At 40.7% G+C, this 18,194-nt stretch overlaps 1 protein-coding gene across 2 annotated transcripts in view; it reads left to right on the top strand.

Moving 5' to 3' along the window:
* Nucleotides 1-18,194, top strand: part of LOC137500404 (UDP-glycosyltransferase UGT5-like) — a 53,533-nt gene that overhangs the window by 20,148 nt on the left and 15,191 nt on the right. For both annotated transcript variants that reach the window (XM_068227175.1, XM_068227174.1), the window contains exon 2: nt 15,321-16,175. In XM_068227175.1, the coding sequence (XP_068083276.1) occupies nt 15,327-16,175 (849 nt within the window). In that variant the 5' untranslated portion in view covers nt 15,321-15,326. The remainder of the gene's footprint in view (nt 1-15,320; nt 16,176-18,194) is intronic.

Here is an 18,194-nt window from a genome sequence, read left to right as displayed (position 1 = left end):
TCCTCACATTCTGTATATACTTTTCTTGCCATGTACAGGGTATGGCTGGAAAAAAGCGTGAAAATGTGTGTTTCATTATGTAACAACATTAAAGAAGCCTATGTAGCATTAGGTGGTCATGAACACATCATAATAATTATTAATAATAATAACAGAATAATGAAATTATGAAAAATATGATATTAAAACCAAATAAACGCCATGTTCAAGATGCAAAAACTTTAACTTACAGGTCTAATGAACGACAGCTATGAAAGGATGTGAAAATGTGGAAGGAAACCTAACAAGGTCATGGGGGTGCATGGCACTGTGGGGAAAATGAAACATGTGGAAAACACCCTTAAAACAATCTATTGACAAAAGGAAGAGAATACAAAATCAAATGAACAAAAGAAAATAAACATGAAATCTAGGATATAAAATGAGGTACACTGAAATTAAATAACACACAGAGTTAAAAAAAAAAACAATGACATAATCGAGCTCCTCAAATTGTAGAAAATAAATCTTTTCATAGAAATTAAAACAGATGTACACAAGGCAACCTCAAAAGAAAACGAATCTTTACACATGGTTGGTAACATCATTAATCAAGAAAAGGAGTTAAATTTACATTTAGTTACAAATACTGAACAAGTAAAGAGAATTGCCTTGAAACACTAGGATGCCAAGACTGTTCATCGAGGTGCAGTCATTGAGAAAACTCAAAATTGGTGAATGTGGAAGTCTAGGGAGGAATTCTGATACACAAAAATATTTTCATTATCACAGAAATTTACTTTAAATGAGAAAGGGCTGAAACACAAGAAAGAATTTAAATTAAATGAAAAACAATAACATAGTGCTTACTGAGAGAGACCGGGGACCCCCAGACGGGTTAGACCCCGAGCGTGTGCGCTCGCTAGGTTGGTCAGATGGAAAAGAGGCGGAACACATGCATCACACACACGAAGCCGGCAGAGGCTGGAATTGGACCGATCACGAAGTAACCAATGAAAACACAGAATTTCCCCAGATCTCCATATTCACCAATGGAAAAAGGCCGTTATTCTGAACAATCACAATTCACCAGATTTCCGCTATGCAATACTATTTCATCATCAGGAAAACGACATGTGTGGCACATTGCCTCACAAGTTATGTATCAAAGTGAACATACCTTTATACAATTTGCTTTCAATCCAAAACACAATTACACCATAATACAAAATCCCTGCAAATCAAATGTCTCTTTCTCTTCACATTTCCAAATTTAGATGGACAAAAAAAATGCATAACAACGACTGAGATTTCAATGTCCTTAAAGTCTTTTCTAGAGGTTTTTGAAATTAAATAAAAAAATATACTACAATAATTTTTAGAACACAAAATAAATTTCTCCATCCTCTCTTGATGACTGTTCAAACACAGGTCACAAATTATTTAGAATGTCTCAGAATTAGTTATGAACACAATTATGCATGGTGACATAGGAAAAGTTCAACAGTTAATATGCCAAAGTTCAAAGATAGAATATTGGCTGGAAAAAAGCCTGAAAATGTGTTTCATTATGTAACAACATCAAATAAGTCTGTACTGTATCTGCATCTGTGTACTAAGTTTTGCATCTATACATTTTGTTATTCATGGTTTTCCATACAGTCTCTAATGTGTTCTCACATTCTGTATATCATTTTCTTGCCATATACTGAGACAATATTAAATTATGTGAGCCTCCCCCTTATAAACATTTTGAACTGGCCTGTGAGCCCTAGAATATCTGTGTCAATGGACTGCTCGACATACCGTTTTAAACTAATGTAGGCCGCGCGCAGTATCTCCTAGCTCTGTTTGGCCGCGCATGCGCAGGCCTAACTACCAGGCAAAACTGGCCTCCTCCTCGCTTGCTTGCCGACGCGAGAGGCAGTTCGCTGGAGTCAGCCATGATAGCGTGCTCGTGTGGTTTTGTGTCCGGCGTCATGGAGTCGTGGAGTAGCTGGAAACCACCGTAATCTCCCCGATAACGGGGATTTGCCCCAGATGAACTAATTGGAGACCTCCTGCCATTCCTTCTGATTTTGTTTTGGTTTTATTGTTTCGTCTGGATACTTCACAACGAGGTCTGGATGCCAGCGGTGACTGTATTTTCTTCGTCAACAATGTCAGGTTAAAACTCCTCTCATTTCTTCATCACCAAAGGTATGTACCAGTGTTTGAAATCATTCTAAACGTCGTCCTGAAGAGGATTTTGATATTTTCGAAGATTTCTGGAAAAATAATAATAATAATAATAATAATAATAATAATAATAAATATTTGGACTTCGCCGTTAAATTTATTCCTATTTGCGTGTGTGGTATCGAAGATCTGGAAAACTGTTTCGGCAACTAATCACAGTAATGTGGAAGGTTCACCATGAACTAAATTGGAATTATTAATTTAAAATTTTACTGATCTACTTTGGCATTTTAAATTGTAACTTTCCTTGTAAACCAAGGTACAGTCTCCAAGGTACCGAACCTTACCTCTTTCGGCTTTCTGTTTGCTTTCCTGTGTTTTGTTTTCTAATTCGTTCGGTATGTTTTCTTCTCCCCCCCCCCCCTTCTGGGGTTTGGGTGAATTTTATCATTTTCTCTGGCCTGTTTTTCCTCCGTGTTTTAGGAGGCCTTGCTTGTTTCTTGTGGTGACCTTGGCGTCGGTTCGTGTGTGCATTGTTGTCGGGTGAATTGTTGTCTGGCGTGTTGTGCCTGTGTGGATCTTGGATTTTATTCTTCGGGGCCGAGTGTATCGGTTACTGTTTAACCTAATTTGTTTATTTTCTCCTCCTTTTAATGTTGTGTTACCTTTTCCTTGCCCCGCGTGAGGAGGTTTTTTAAACGTAAAATGCTGTTTGTCTTGGAAACTGTCCTTGGTGGTAACTGAACGATTTCAAATTTGGTAATTATGAGAAAAGACCGCGTTGAAGATCCTTTTTTTGAATAATTGTTAACTTAATATTTTTAAATTTATTTAACTATCCGTGATCGATCACATTTAATTTAAAGGTAACATTTATGTAAGAAAGTCTTTTGTTTCCCGTTGTTTTCTGATTACATTTTATTTGGTACGGAGGTCACCCCTTTCCTTCTTTGTTGTTTTCATAAAGCTCCCCATTTATTATCTGTTAAAGAGTATTTATTTTTCATTAATTGTTATTTAGTAATGAATTAATTTTCTTTAAAACCCCACCTGGGTATATTCTAATTTATTTTACTTATTGTTAATTTCCTTTTCCATTTTTCAACCTTATGTTGATTTTATTTACATTTTGCCATTACGTTTTAAAAATAAACTTAGGCTTTATCATCTTAATAACTTGGTTTGTTACCTACCTTTTGCCCTTCCATTAAATTTTTTTTTACTTCATGTAAATGCTGGTTTTCATTCGCCACGTTCGGTGGAGCACTGCCACCGTTTTTCTTGTGCATTAATTTCCACGGCCTTTTGTTGTCTTCCTTGCTGCTTCCGGTAAGTTATTTCTATGGTTTCTTGTTTTTAATTCTGTGACTGTACTTGTTGTTTTTCTTCTTGTGCCCTTCTTCTTCCTCGTGTTCGCTATTACTCCCATTTTGGGGCGGACACGCTAACAACCTTCTCACCAGGGTCTCTATCTCTCTCCCTCTCTCTCTCTCTCTCTCTCTCTCTCTCTCTCCGTCCTTTTTTTCTCTCTCTCTTTTTCTCTCTCCCTGGTGGATAAGGTTTTTTCACCTCATCACCCCTAGGTGGTAGCGGGGACCTAGGGGCTGGTGAGTGGTGAGAGTGGTATCAGAGCGGTGGTTGTTTGTTGTTCCACTGTTGTTGCTCTGCTGCCTAATCTCTGTTGTTTCTGCCTTCTGCAGCCTAACCTTCCTCCCCTCCTACCCTTGCTTGGTGCAGTGCTGTGGCGAATGTTGGCGGATGGAAACCAAAAATTAAGAAGCTAAAAGTGTTATTGTCAATAACTATTGTAAAAGGGAGTGCAAGGATCTTGTGTAATTTTTTGATTATTCTGTTCCATGTTTGCTACCATGGCGCGTGCCGTTACGAACCCCTCCTTCCTGCGTCGTGCCGAATTGGAGTACGAGTTATCCATTCGTGGCCTTGAACCTGCCCGTACTGTTGCTGAGTGCGCTGCCTTGCTATCAGCCAACTCCCAGGTCCCCATTAATGTATTTTCTATTGACAGGAGTCGAGTGGGTGAGTACCTTAACCTGATCTGTGACAATCTTAACGAAATTAATATTATTCGCGAAGAGTTTATTGAATTGCCTCCGTCCAAAGCCCAAGTAAACCGGCTGAGGGCCAGAGCTGACCACTACTCGGGTCGAATTCAGGATTTATTATCTATTAAGCCTGATTCTGTTTTTGTGTCAGAATGTGCTAGATTGTTAACGGTGGTTTCTGGCATCACCTCTGATCTAGATTTGCTGTTGATTAACAGAGATATGGAGAATTGTTCTATTTCTACTGGACTTAACCCCACTGTACCCACCCCGAGTGTCTCTTCCCACCAAATTGCGTCCTCGACCCATGCCCAAGGTCCGTGTTGTGTGACTGCTCCTTTACTGGAAACCTTAGTCTCTAAGCTAAATTCGGCGTCATCGCCTAACTGTTTAAAGGAAGTCTTTCGGGGAGTGAAGTCCTTTTCTGTAAATTCTATCGATGAGTGTATTCGATTCCTTCGGTTTCTGGTGGAGTTAACCGAGACTGGTAATGTGTACTCAGTTGACGATTTGGGGATTTTCCGCGCCCTCTTCCCTCATTGTGAAGGGATTCTAAAGAGAGAAATTTCTGAAGCTATCTCTAAAAATTTATCGATTAGTACCTTTCATGAACTTGTCCTTTCCAAATTTATTCCCTCTCTTGCTCTCCAAAGTCTTGTGCCCCAACACTGTTTTCGGACCCAGTTCCTGCATGAGAACTTGCTAACTTATGTGCTGGATCTGCGATTCTTTTGCAAGGTTTTTAGAATTTCTGTGCCAGAATGTGAAATGGTCTCTAGAATTTTAAAAGGAATATCTCCTGCGTACCGCTCCTATCTTTCCTTAACCCGTTGCCCTACTACCTTTCAAGAATTGGAAGAGGCCTGTTCCTTTGCTGAAGATGTCAAACATGGGGATGCCTCCAGACCTGTGAATTTCCCTCCCCCTACTACTACCAATTGTCCCGTCCTTCCGTCAACACCTAAGGTAGTGAATGCCCGTAAATGTTACAACTGTGGGTCCCGAAATCATCTAAGAAATTCCTGCCCTGACGTTAGACGTGGTCCAGGCGCTTGCTATTCCTGTGGCTCTAGACAGCATGTTAAAAGAAATTGCCCCTTGGTAGACAGAAATGGTACTCAATGACTAGAAAGGGAAAGGGCAAAGTCTGCCAATTCTAAGTTTGTAAACCCTGAATCTCGTAAGAAACCGGTGTGTCCCCCTAGGTGCAATAGTATTTCTGCTCATGCCCCCTCCTCTGGCACGTGCACATTTGTCGAAGTCAACAATGAACCCGTAGATGCCCTTCTTGATACTGGAAGCGCAGTATGCTTGATGAATTATGCCTGGTATTGTCAAAAGAAATCCTCGTGTAAACTTCCGGAAATAAAACCCACTAACTTAAGATGCGTTTCGGCTAATTGTCAGTTCTTAAATATTTTGGGGACTGTGAAGGTCAAGTTGAGGATTGGGAATTTCACTTGGAAGATCAAGTGTTTGGTGACATCCAATTTATCATGTAACATTATTCTGGGTACCAATTTTCTATCTTGGGCTGGTGTCGTTTTGGATCCTCAGTGTCGAAATTTCTTTTTTAAATTTTCTCCTGACCTGAAATTTGAATTGATTAACGTTCCCTTGAAATTGCCTAAAGTTTTGTGTGTGGGTTACCCTGAGTCAGATGAGTCTAGTGACATCGATCGGCTTGACCTGAATCATTTAGGAGATGCCGAAGCACAGCAAGTTCGTGATCTTTGCAGGGAATTTCCCGATGTGTTCACTAGCAAGTTAGGCTTGACCAACGTACTAGAGTATGACATTGAGTTGTCGGACCTGCAGCCTGTTCGATCCCCTCCTTATCGCCTTTCCCCACCCCGTATGTTGGAATTAAAGAAAATCATTGAGCAAATGGAAAGAGACGGAGTGATCAGACCTTCGACTTCCCCGTATGCGTCCCCTGTGTTCTTGGTACCCAAACCTTCTGGTGGTTATCGTGCTGTGATTGACTATAGGGCTCTAAATAATAAGATTGTACTCCAATCTATTCCCCTACCCGACCTTCATACTTGTTTTGGATGGTTCTCAGGTGCGAAATTTTTCACTGTCCTGGATTTGAACCAGGCTTATTACCAAGTGCCCTTATCGAAGAGATCAATTCCCCTCACTGCCTTCATCACCGACTGGAACTTGTATGAGTTCCTCAGACTCCCGTTCGGGCTAAGCTGTGGAGCAGCTGTGTTGTCGAGGTTGTTAAATTCCATTCTCTCTGACATTAAGTTCAGCTATGTCTTTAATTATCTGGACGATTTATTAATTTATTCAAAGACCTTCGAGGAACATATGGTGCACGTTAGGGAAGTATTGCTACGGTTAAGGAAAGCCGGCCTTACAGTGAAGTTATCAAAGGTAGCTTTCGCCAGACCCAGCATGTCTTTCTTGGGACATGTAGTTTCTTCTGAAGGCGTTTCCATAGATCATTCCAGAACTCAAGCCATTAGGGATTTTCCACCCCCCAAAGATGTCAAAGGCGTTGCTCGATTCATTGGTATGGTCAATTTCTTTAGAAAATTCATCCCTAACTTTGCTGAAGTGGCTGCCCCGTTGAACGACCTTAGGAAAAAGAATGTAAAATTTACTTGGGGTAAAGCCCAGGAGGAAGCTTTTAATTCATTGAAGGTCGCACTGATTAATGCACCTTTGTTAGCTATTCCCGATTTCGAGAAACGTTTCATTGTCCAAACTGATGCCTCCGGGCGTGCTATTGCTGGCGTTCTGTTACAAGAACATGAAGATGGGCGTAGGCCCGTGGCCTACGTATCCAGGGTCCTCAATGATCTGGAGTCTAAGTATTCCATTTATGAACTAGAGTGTCTAGCTGTGCTGTTTGCTCTGGAAAAATTTCGATCGTTCATTGAACACGTCAACTTTGATCTGGAAACCGACAATCAGGCTCTTTCTTGGGTGTTGAACCGACCCAAAAGGACCGGTAGGATAACTAGATGGGCATTACGGATCTCATCCTTTAATTTCAATGTTCGCCACATTCGTGGGTCTGAGAACGTCATCGCCGATGGCTTGAGCAGGATGTTTGAAGGTCACCCTTGTGCGGAAGCCAACCCATGTGTCGATGAGCTTGCTGTCAATACGGTGGGAGTTAGTGCCATCCTCACCGATTCCCCATTGCTATATCAAGAAATTGGAGATCATCAAAAAACTGATCCGGATCTGAAAAGGATCATTGATACAATCAGTAGCGGGATCGAAGTAAAACCTTACTCCTTATCTAAGGGTGTTCTCTGTTGTAAGGGTCGCAAGGACCATAATTCCAAAATTGTCGTTCCTAAGGTTCTGGTACCGGTCATTTTCAAGTATTACCACTGTTCACCCCTTGGCGGTCATCTAGGAAATTTCAAAACTCGTTTGAAAATCAGGCAATTCTTTGTTTGGAAGAAAATGGATAGTGATATCAGGAACATGGTCAAATCTTGTAAATCTTGCGCCATCAGCAAACCTAATTTGAATAACCGGGTGGGATTAATGTCTTCATCACAAGCTTCGCGCCCCATGGAACGACTGTTCATAGATTTCGTAGGACCCCTCCCCCGATCTTCCTTGGGAAACACCCACATTTTTGTCTGTATTGATGCCTTCTCACGGTTCTGTTGGATCTTTCCCACCAGGTCCACTAATTCACGTACCTCTATCTCCTGTCTAAATTCCATCTTTGCATCATTTGGCCCACCTAAGTTCTTAGTATCTGACAACGCTAGTTCTTTCACCAGTAACTCCTTCAAAAGGTATCTGTTTGAGTTGGGCATTTCACATGTCACCACTATTCCATACTATCCAAATCCTTCTTATGCAGAGAGGTTGAATCGGAACTTAAAATCTGCGTTGATAGCGTATCATCATGACAACCAGTCTAAATGGGATTCCTGTCTGCATTGGTTGGCCCATGCTTTCAATTCCGCTACTCATGAGTCCCATGGTAAGACGCCTATGTCTTTAATGTTTGGCTATACTCCGTACTCCCCTATGTCTAACCTGCTATGTATTGAGGATCTTCTCCCAGACCTATCTAGACCTAATGATGTTCAAAAGATCTGGAACGAAGCAAAAAGGAATCTAGCTGTGTCATACGAAAAGGTCAAAAGGCAGTACGATAAAGGTAGGAAACCGTCAAAATTCAATGTTGGTGATCTCGTGTATGTCAAGTGCTACCCAATGAGTAAGGCTGTGAATAAGTTTTCGGCAAAACTTGCCCCTAGGTACCAAGGCCCGTGCACTGTGTTGGAGTTCTTGTCTCCCGTTTCAATTTTGGTAAGTGACCCTGTAGCCAAGCGTATTAGGCGCGTTCATGTTTCTCAAATTAAACCCGGTTGATCTGGCAAATTGTACCGCATCTTCCGCTGGATGGATGCACCTTTGGTAACTGACCTGTATCGTTAGTGAATTTAGCACACATACTGTGGGATGGCGAGCGAGTCAATCTGGTCCTTTTTGTGCCTCGTGTTGGTGACTCTAATTTAGTACTTCTCGTATATTACTGTTTCTAGGTGTGGATCCTTGTAGTTAGAAATTGTCTTTCCGTAATTGTCTTGTGATGGTGGTATTAATACCTTGGAATTGATATACTCGTTATCTAACCTTATGCTTATGTGGTGCGCTAACGAAGTTCCTTTGGGGAAATCTGATGACATCTAACTTAAATTGTGCTTTGTTGTCCCTCTGTTTTCTCTAGGCTTATGTAATTTCAAAGTTTTGATTCTTCTGTGGCTCCGCATCGGATTCCTTCCGCTGAACCCTTCGATCATCTTGTGACTTGATCATTGCTGAGCTATGGTGTGCCTGGGATGGAATGTAAGGGAGTGTGTCTGGTGCCTGAGTGTTTACCATTTGGTCATCCTTTCATTGTGTGCGTGTGTCTGAAGATGTGTGGTGCTTAGTCATGATTGGGTTACTATTTGTGCCATTTTAGTATTGTACGATTTCTGATTGTGGTGTGTTTCGATCTATTGGTGTCGGAAAGGTTCCCTGCTTGCCTTCTGCATGGACCGCGTGTCTTAAAGGTGTTCCTTTTCCGGATACTGATGTTTGTATTCATCCATGATTGAGGGATCTGACACTCCTACTCTTGGGCACTCTTCGCGGCTGTTCTAAAGGTGGTTTTCTATGCGTGAACCCTCTATATTATTTTTCCTGTAATGGGTTTTTGGGCTGAATTTATCTTCCTAACCTTTTGGTTTTGGGGTTATGTAGAAAATCTGTCTCCGATTTTTCCTGTGGGCGTTCGGTTGGTGCACTCCTGCCAGCATTATGGTTGTATCTCCTGTGTTGTAACTTGGTAATGTTGTTGTGAGTTGTTTGGATCCTTTTGAAATGTGGACCGTTAGTAACGTTGTGTAATTTTCCTTATCTACCGGTTGGCGTGTGGAGTTTTCAGTGGTACTGTCGGACTTCCTTCCTGAGGATATTTCTCCTTTTGTGCTTCTGTGGGATGGACCTAGTCCTTAATCTGTACCTGGTTTGCTGTTGTAATTTCTGCTTGGTATTGTGCTGTTAGGTTGTAGTCTGTGAGCACGCGTTGAGGATAGTTATCCTTTACCTCTCTATTAATAACCCGTGCTGCCAGCTTGTCATTATTTAGGTAATCGTGTTTTGGATTACGTTGTTTAGCTGTCAAGACACCTTGGTTGGGATGTGATTTGTCCTTTAATTTACCTCTGTGTCGCGGTAGATTTGGCTGTTGGTTTGGTATCCACTACTCCGAGGAAGTACACCTTCGGTGGGCGATTCTTAGTTATCTCTTGGCTCTGGGATTTTCGACTTGTTCTTCCTCACGCAGAATTAGGTTCGTGGTTACTATTCTGTACCACGTTGCCCGGTGCATTTATTTTGGGTAGTTGTATCTTGATGTGGCCGTTGTGGTTGACTGACTGATCGCGATTTTTCCATCTGGTAACCTATAGGAGTCTCCCGATTGCCCATCGATGCTACTCTTGCCTGTCTTACCTCTCGGTAACTCGAGTGGTTTCTGCGTCCCTTCTCTCTGATGGTTTTCCGTTGGTCTGTTCAAAAATTAGTTTTCTATGCTTGAGTCCTTACCTGTGTTTTGTTGGTGATCCTGGATAAGTTGCCGATCCCAGTGTGGTTTGTATTTTGCTCAACCCCTCGTTCTTGACCCTTGGACTGATTGACGAGTTCGCCACTCTGTGGTTGTGTGTGTGTCACTCCGATATCTAAAAGTGTAATTTGATAGGTCTTTCATGTGTCCTCTTAGTTTAACGTCTGGTATTCTAAACCATATGTTCCAAGGACGTCTATTCTTTGGAGTGGACCTGTACCTTTACTTATATATTTTTCTTGTGGGTGATTTGTGCTTGAATAATATTACTGCTTGCCCTTCCGTTATGTTCATGATCCTTAGGGATATCTGTCTTAGTCCTAGTTGGTACTATGTGTTGGATTGTACCCTATATTTCTATGTGTTCTTGTTCATTGTTTCTCTACGTGTCATGGCTAAGTGTCCTTCGTGGCAGTGTAACATGGTGTATTTTATGTAGTTTCCCTTTGATTTCTTAATTGTCGTTGTATGGACCCTTCGTTTCCTTTGGTACTATATTGGACCAAGTGGAGAGCTCTGGGCTTCAGCTAGTTTGTTGGTAACTAGCCTATGTAAAGTTAATTGGCGGATCTGTGGATCCTGTAACTGAAAACTCACCTACTTTAATTTCCTGATTTGTTTTTTGTTCCTCCCTCTTCTTGTGGTTTTGCCCCCATTCGGGTTTTCCGGTGCGTTTCTTTTCCCCGGTTGTAACCTTTTTGCAACACAAGATCATGCGTTTCCTTAATTTCAAAGGAGACTTGTAAAGGTATTCATGCATTAAAAATTAATTTACCACCGTGCTTGAGAAAATAACCTGAATGCGTGGACTTATAAACATGTGGTTTTGGATTAATTTTGGTCAGTATATCTGTGATTAGTGTGAGAGTTGCCAAACCTCAAGGTGAACTGCGTCATGTGTCATAAACTGTATCATTGTGTGATGCATAGTAAACATGTGTATTAGGTGAACCTGAAACTTTGGTGAACTCTGGTCATTGTGCTCTCTATTTGATGACAAACATTACTCTGGTGATTTTCCGAGTGCTCGGTTAACATTACTGGACACTGATGTTGATCGCACCCGCCAATTATTTCTAAAAACTATGTGATATGGAACTGTGTCTTGGACTATTAACCTGGTCATGTGAACTACTAACTAATATTAGTTAATCTTGGTGGTCGTTTTCTGTTGGACTACTCCGCCCAAATTTAGTGTATGTGTGACCACCTCATCATTGATGGCATGTGCATGAGGTTTTGTCGTCGATTCGGGGCGGGAGGGCTGAGACAATATTAAATTATGTGAGCCTCCCCCTTATAAACATTTTGAACTGGCCTGTGAGCCCTAGAATATCTGTGTCAATGGACTGCTCGACATACCGTTTTAAACTAATGTAGGCCGCGCGCAGTATCTCCTAGCTCTGTTTGGCCGCGCATGCGCAGGCCTAACTACCAGGCAAAACTGGCCTCCTCCTCGCTTGCTTGCCGACGCGAGAGGCAGTTCGCTGGAGTCAGCCATGATAGCGTGCTCGTGTGGTTTTGTGTCCGGCGTCATGGAGTCGTGGAGTAGCTGGAAACCACCGTAATCTCCCCGATAACGGGGATTTGCCCCAGATGAACTAATTGGAGACCTCCTGCCATTCCTTCTGATTTTGTTTTGGTTTTATTGTTTCGTCTGGATACTTCACAACGAGGTCTGGATGCCAGCGGTGACTGTATTTTCTTCGTCAACAATGTCAGGTTAAAACTCCTCTCATTTCTTCATCACCAAAGGTATGTACCAGTGTTTGAAATCATTCTAAACGTCGTCCTGAAGAGGATTTTGATATTTTCGAAGATTTCTGGAAAAATAATAATAATAATAATAATAATAATAATAATAATAATAAATATTTGGACTTCGCCGTTAAATTTATTCCTATTTGCGTGTGTGGTATCGAAGATCTGGAAAACTGTTTCGGCAACTAATCACAGTAATGTGGAAGGTTCACCATGAACTAAATTGGAATTATTAATTTAAAATTTTACTGATCTACTTTGGCATTTTAAATTGTAACTTTCCTTGTAAACCAAGGTACAGTCTCCAAGGTACCGAACCTTACCTCTTTCGGCTTTCTGTTTGCTTTCCTGTGTTTTGTTTTCTAATTCGTTCGGTATGTTTTCTTCTCCCCCCCCCCCTTCTGGGGTTTGGGTGAATTTTATCATTTTCTCTGGCCTGTTTTTCCTCCGTGTTTTAGGAGGCCTTGCTTGTTTCTTGTGGTGACCTTGGCGTCGGTTCGTGTGTGCATTGTTGTCGGGTGAATTGTTGTCTGGCGTGTTGTGCCTGTGTGGATCTTGGATTTTATTCTTCGGGGCCGAGTGTATCGGTTACTGTTTAACCTAATTTGTTTATTTTCTCCTCCTTTTAATGTTGTGTTACCTTTTCCTTGCCCCGCGTGAGGAGGTTTTTTAAACGTAAAATGCTGTTTGTCTTGGAAACTGTCCTTGGTGGTAACTGAACGATTTCAAATTTGGTAATTATGAGAAAAGACCGTGTTGAAGATCCTTTTTTTGAATAATTGTTAACTTAATATTTTTAAATTTATTTAACTATCCGTGATCGATCACATTTAATTTAAAGGTAACATTTATGTAAGAAAGTCTTTTGTTTCCCGTTGTTTTCTGATTACATTTTATTTGGTACGGAGGTCACCCCTTTCCTTCTTTGTTGTTTTCATAAAGCTCCCCATTTATTATCTGTTAAAGAGTATTTATTTTTCATTAATTGTTATTTAGTAATGAATTAATTTTCTTTAAAACCCCACCTGGGTATATTCTAATTTATTTTACTTATTGTTAATTTCCTTTTCCATTTTTCAACCTTATGTTGATTTTATTTACATTTTGCCATTACGTTTTAAAAATAAACTTAGGCTTTATCATCTTAATAACTTGGTTTGTTACCTACCTTTTGCCCTTCCATTAAATTTTTTTTTACTTCATGTAAATGCTGGTTTTCATTCGCCACGTTCGGTGGAGCACTGCCACCGTTTTTCTTGTGCATTAATTTCCACGGCCTTTTGTTGTCTTCCTTGCTGCTTCCGGTAAGTTATTTCTATGGTTTCTTGTTTTTAATTCTGTGACTGTACTTGTTGTTTTTCTTCTTGTGCCCTTCTTCTTCCTCGTGTTCGCTATTACTCCCATTTTGGGGCGGACACGCTAACAACCTTCTCACCAGGGTCTCTATCTCTCTCCCTCTCTCTCTCTCTCTCTCTCTCTCTCTCTCTCTCTCTCCGTCCTTTTTTTCTCTCTCTCTTTTTCTCTCTCCCTGGTGGATAAGGTTTTTTCACCTCATCACCCCTAGGTGGTAGCGGGGACCTAGGGGCTGGTGAGTGGTGAGAATACAGAGTGTCCCAGAAGGAATGGTCAATATTGAGGGATATAACAGGAATGATCATTTGAGACAAAATATGTCATATGGACATATACCTATTCCACATGGTTTCCAAGATAGAACACATGTAATGTACATTTGTTTTGGGACTAGTGGCGTGCACATATCTGCCTTACCCACCCAACCTGTTTGATGTTTTATTCTAGTCAAACCCACCTCGTTGTTTTCAGCCTCTCTGCTTAGGATGTCATTTTGCCATTAAATTAGCCCGTTGAATGCTCAGTTGTCCACAGTGTGTTGTGAGTTCAGTATTGCGAGGGATTGAGAGTGTATCAGAGAGAAGCATCGGTTAACTGTATTTGTACACACACTGGCCAAAATGCCACACATCTGCTCTAATGAAGAACATGCAGATATGGTGTATGTTTACAGCTTCTGCAATGGTAGTGCTCCTAATCCTGTCGAGGAATACCGTTGGTGCTTTCCAAACATCGAATTCCTGATCGTAGTGTTTACCAGAGTTTTCAGCACATTGCATGAAACAGGTCTTCTTCCAAGTTCCCATTTTTCTTCTGAATGTGTAGTTCAACAATCTGTGCAGGAACAGCAACACATTGTTGAAATGGTGTAGCATAGTCCTACTACCAACACTCGGCGACTTACTGCACGTATCAATGTCCCACGAACATTATGTGCCGAAAACTTGTACCCATTTCAAAACATCAAAGAGGTTGGGTGGGTAAGACACATATGTGCATGCCACTAGCCCAAAAACAAATGTACATTAAATGTGTTCTGTCTCCAAAAACATTTGGGATAGTGCATATGTCCGTATGAAGTTTTTGCTTCAAATGATCGTTCCTGTCATATCCCTGAATATTAACCATTTCTCCTGGGACACTCTGTATATATGGATTTACTCAGATTTGTTTTGCAAATATTTACCTCCATAATCCTGTATACAGCCAACTCTCGATTATCTGAGGTAATCACTGGACAAATTCACACAGATAACTGAAAACACAGATAATATGACTTTGTGCATTTTAATGCACAACGAAACTTTGAAAATGCAATAATGTCAAACAATTCAATAACATTAAATAACCACTTTTATCAATATTACATAGACCAATATAAAAATTACTTACAACATCTAATTCTAAGAGTTTCTGTTTGTTGTTTTAAATGTCTCTTACCGTCTGAACACCAATCCTATAATCATTCGCTAATTTCTTTACCGATTTTTCTTTCTCGAACTTGTCAATTAATTCAAGCTTTTCTTCTTTTCTTTTGAAGTTAAAAGCACTTTCTTTCATTTCATAGCCATGACTGCTATCACAGAACACCAACAAAGAACTGCAATACAGTACATTGCTTAGTTTTCAAACAAAGCGTGCCAACAGCACAGTTGAAGTCAAGAGCACACTTGAATTTCAAGCGCACAGTTCACATGTATTCAAAATACTGCAACAAAAGGAAAAAAAAGGAAAAACCAATAAACCTCAGGGGTGCACGGATAACCCGCAAACTGGATAATCCACACCCAGATAATCAGGAGTTTTCTGTACTTTATCCCATCCCAATATTCATAGTATTGATGTTAAGTAATTTTCATTGTATCCTCTCTTTTTTTCTGCAGTTAAGGATGGTGACTACATCAAGCTCTGCTGTTCTGCTGATACTTATTGTTCTGACAGGGGAATGGAATAACAAGGCAGTAGGGGCTGCTAGGATCCTAGCTCTGTTGTCAGTACCATCTCGCAGTCACCATATATGGAACCGTTCCCTCATGTTGGCTTTAGCTGCCAGAGGTCACCAAGTTACTGTGGTCTCCCCTGACCCTGAAAAGCAATCAGTGGCAAATCTTAGAGAGATTATACTAGAAGATATGTATGATGATATGCATGAGGCTTATGATTATGAAGCAATGAGCCAAGAAGGCTACTTTCAAAATACTATTACAATATTTGATTGGGGTTATGATGCTTGTAAGTCAGCCTTGGCTTCCAAGGGAGCAAAACGGTTGAAGGATTTAACTGTCAATGAAACTTTTGATCTCATCATTGTAGAGGCAGCAATAGATGATTGTTTCTTAAGTTTCATCCCTGAATTTGGTTCTCCACCTGTGATGGCCATGGTTGCATACAGTAGCCCTCCGTGGGCAGGATTTCGTATGGGGAATCCTGATAATCCGAGTTATGTCAACACATTCAATCTTCCATATTCTGATCACATGGACTTTTTTCAAAGAATGGTTAACATGATTTTACATTCCTTTGTCTTGTTGAGCCGAGCATTTTATCATATGCCAGCGCAGCAAAAGATTGCTGAGGATTTCTTTGGTAAATCTCTTCCACCGATTGTGGATGTTGAAAAGAATTTAAGTTTGATATTGGTGAACATCCACTATAGCATGGACTATCCTCGACCAATGGTGCCAGCTTTAATCCCAGTAGCAGGGATGCATATAAAACCAAGTAAACCACTGCCACAGGTAAGTCCTTGTTTTATACTGAATTTCAATTTTTACTTAATTTGCAGTATTTATATTAACTGGGATTATATATATATATATAAAAAAAAAAAAACACCGAATTGGCTTACAGTCCTTAGCCACATCCTTCCACGAGGTCTATGCCACATAAATAGTCTTTTCTGAGAAGCACGTAAAATACAAGCCAATAAATCACTTCCGCTTCACCAAGACATCCATAGAATTGTATCACTCTGACTCAAATCCAGGTTCCCACTTCTGTTGCTAACTCAAAACTGATCAAAGAAAATTATGCTGTACTGCAAACATGGAATGAAGACTGGACTGCAAAGGCTCCCAATGAATGGAGACCAATCTTCAATCCTACGCAGCCTCTGACCAGATTTTGTCTTCGACGGAGTGTCTGGGTCTCACTACCAAGAGTGTGCACTGAGCGTGATAGAAAAGGTTCTGTGATGCATTCTTGGGACCTGTGGCCCTCTCCAAACTGCAACTGTGGGGAAGAATTCCAGATGATGCGACACAAAACCTTTAGGTGTCCACACACAGCCTTCTCAGAGCTGCCAACAACCTTCTGACAGGGTCAAATGACAGCTATTCAGTGGCTAGGACAACTGGACATCCTAGTTTAGTTCATGTTTCCCATGAAATAACTAGCCCACCTGGTGGCCATGATTGTTAAGGCATCATGTCTATGTGGTCTGACACCATAGTGAGCCCCAGGCTTATTCAAATAACAGTATTCAGAACAGTTAAATCTGTAAGCACTAATACATGTTTGGGCTTGTTAAAAGACACACAGGAACATGGTAATAACTGTTTATGAAATATAAAATATATTTGTGTAGTTGTTACTTCTTATGTCAGTTCTATCTGTGAATCAGAGATAGAGAGTCACAGCCTCTAAGGATTAAATTAAATAGAGGTAGTCAGGTTTTTGAAGGGCAGGAGAAGCCCACCTGGCACTCCATGTTGTATGATGTCAGGATGTAAATGATTCCAGATGGTACATTTAGTGTTTACCCAAAAAATTAACTAAATCCCTGCAGTAGCTTGACCGTTAGTGTTACGGTTTCTCAGCTGTGTAGTAAAGTAAAATGAACATTGAAACTAGCCTAAATGGTCATTGATCAAAATGCCTGTACACTGTAGCTGAGGTCATTGAATAATTCATTTTTATTTACTTTATACTTTACACTGCATACTTAAGGAACAAGCTTGAGTGATGCAATAATATTGGAGACATGGGGACACAGGTGAGATTTTAGGGAATATGTATTGTTTCACTTTTGATCAGTTGAATATTTAACCTTTCAAGCGGTAATGACAGATAAATCATCATAGCTGCATGGCTTCCTAAGTGGCCATGACAGAATATTCCGTCATCACATTGTAAATGTCTTTCGGTGATCGGTATGATGACTCATTCCATCATAGGATCCGAAATAGCTCTCTTTTGTGTGTGTATGTCAGTTTTGAACTTTGCCTACAGCAGCACTCTCCTAAAACCGCATGACCGGGCGAAATGCTTTCGTTCCGCGTCCAGCTGGCAGCCAGTCAGTATCGGCCACCAGATTGCTGAGAGTGGTAGATAGTGCATTATGGCAGGTACAAGCGGAGCTCAGAAACGTTCACAAGAAGAAGAACTGTTTAATTTATTACACTGTGACAATTCGGAGAGTGATGTGTCATCTGACAGTGAGACTAATGTTGAAATGTCAGGAGATCGCGAGCGCAATGGTGAAAGAGACTCAAGTGAATGTGATAGTAGCGGTGATATTCAGCTCAGTGTATGGACAAATGTAGGATCTGAACGGCCGAGATTTACATTTAGTGCAACCTGGAATAAATGTACAAATTGAAGACATAAATAATCTGCTACAATATTTTCAATTGTTTATCACTCCTGAATTAGTGGAACCAATAAGTAAGGAAACCAACCGGTATGCTCAACAGCTTTTAGAAAGCACACCAACCTTGAAACTATATTTCAGAGTGAATCAGTGGACTGACAAGAAT

This window comes from Anabrus simplex, chromosome 4 (assembly GCF_040414725.1).
Source record: "Anabrus simplex isolate iqAnaSimp1 chromosome 4, ASM4041472v1, whole genome shotgun sequence".
Classification (NCBI taxonomy): Eukaryota; Metazoa; Arthropoda; class Insecta; order Orthoptera; family Tettigoniidae; genus Anabrus; species Anabrus simplex.
The sequence above is the reverse complement of the archived record's forward strand: the minus strand, read 5'-3'. Positions and strand labels throughout refer to the sequence as shown.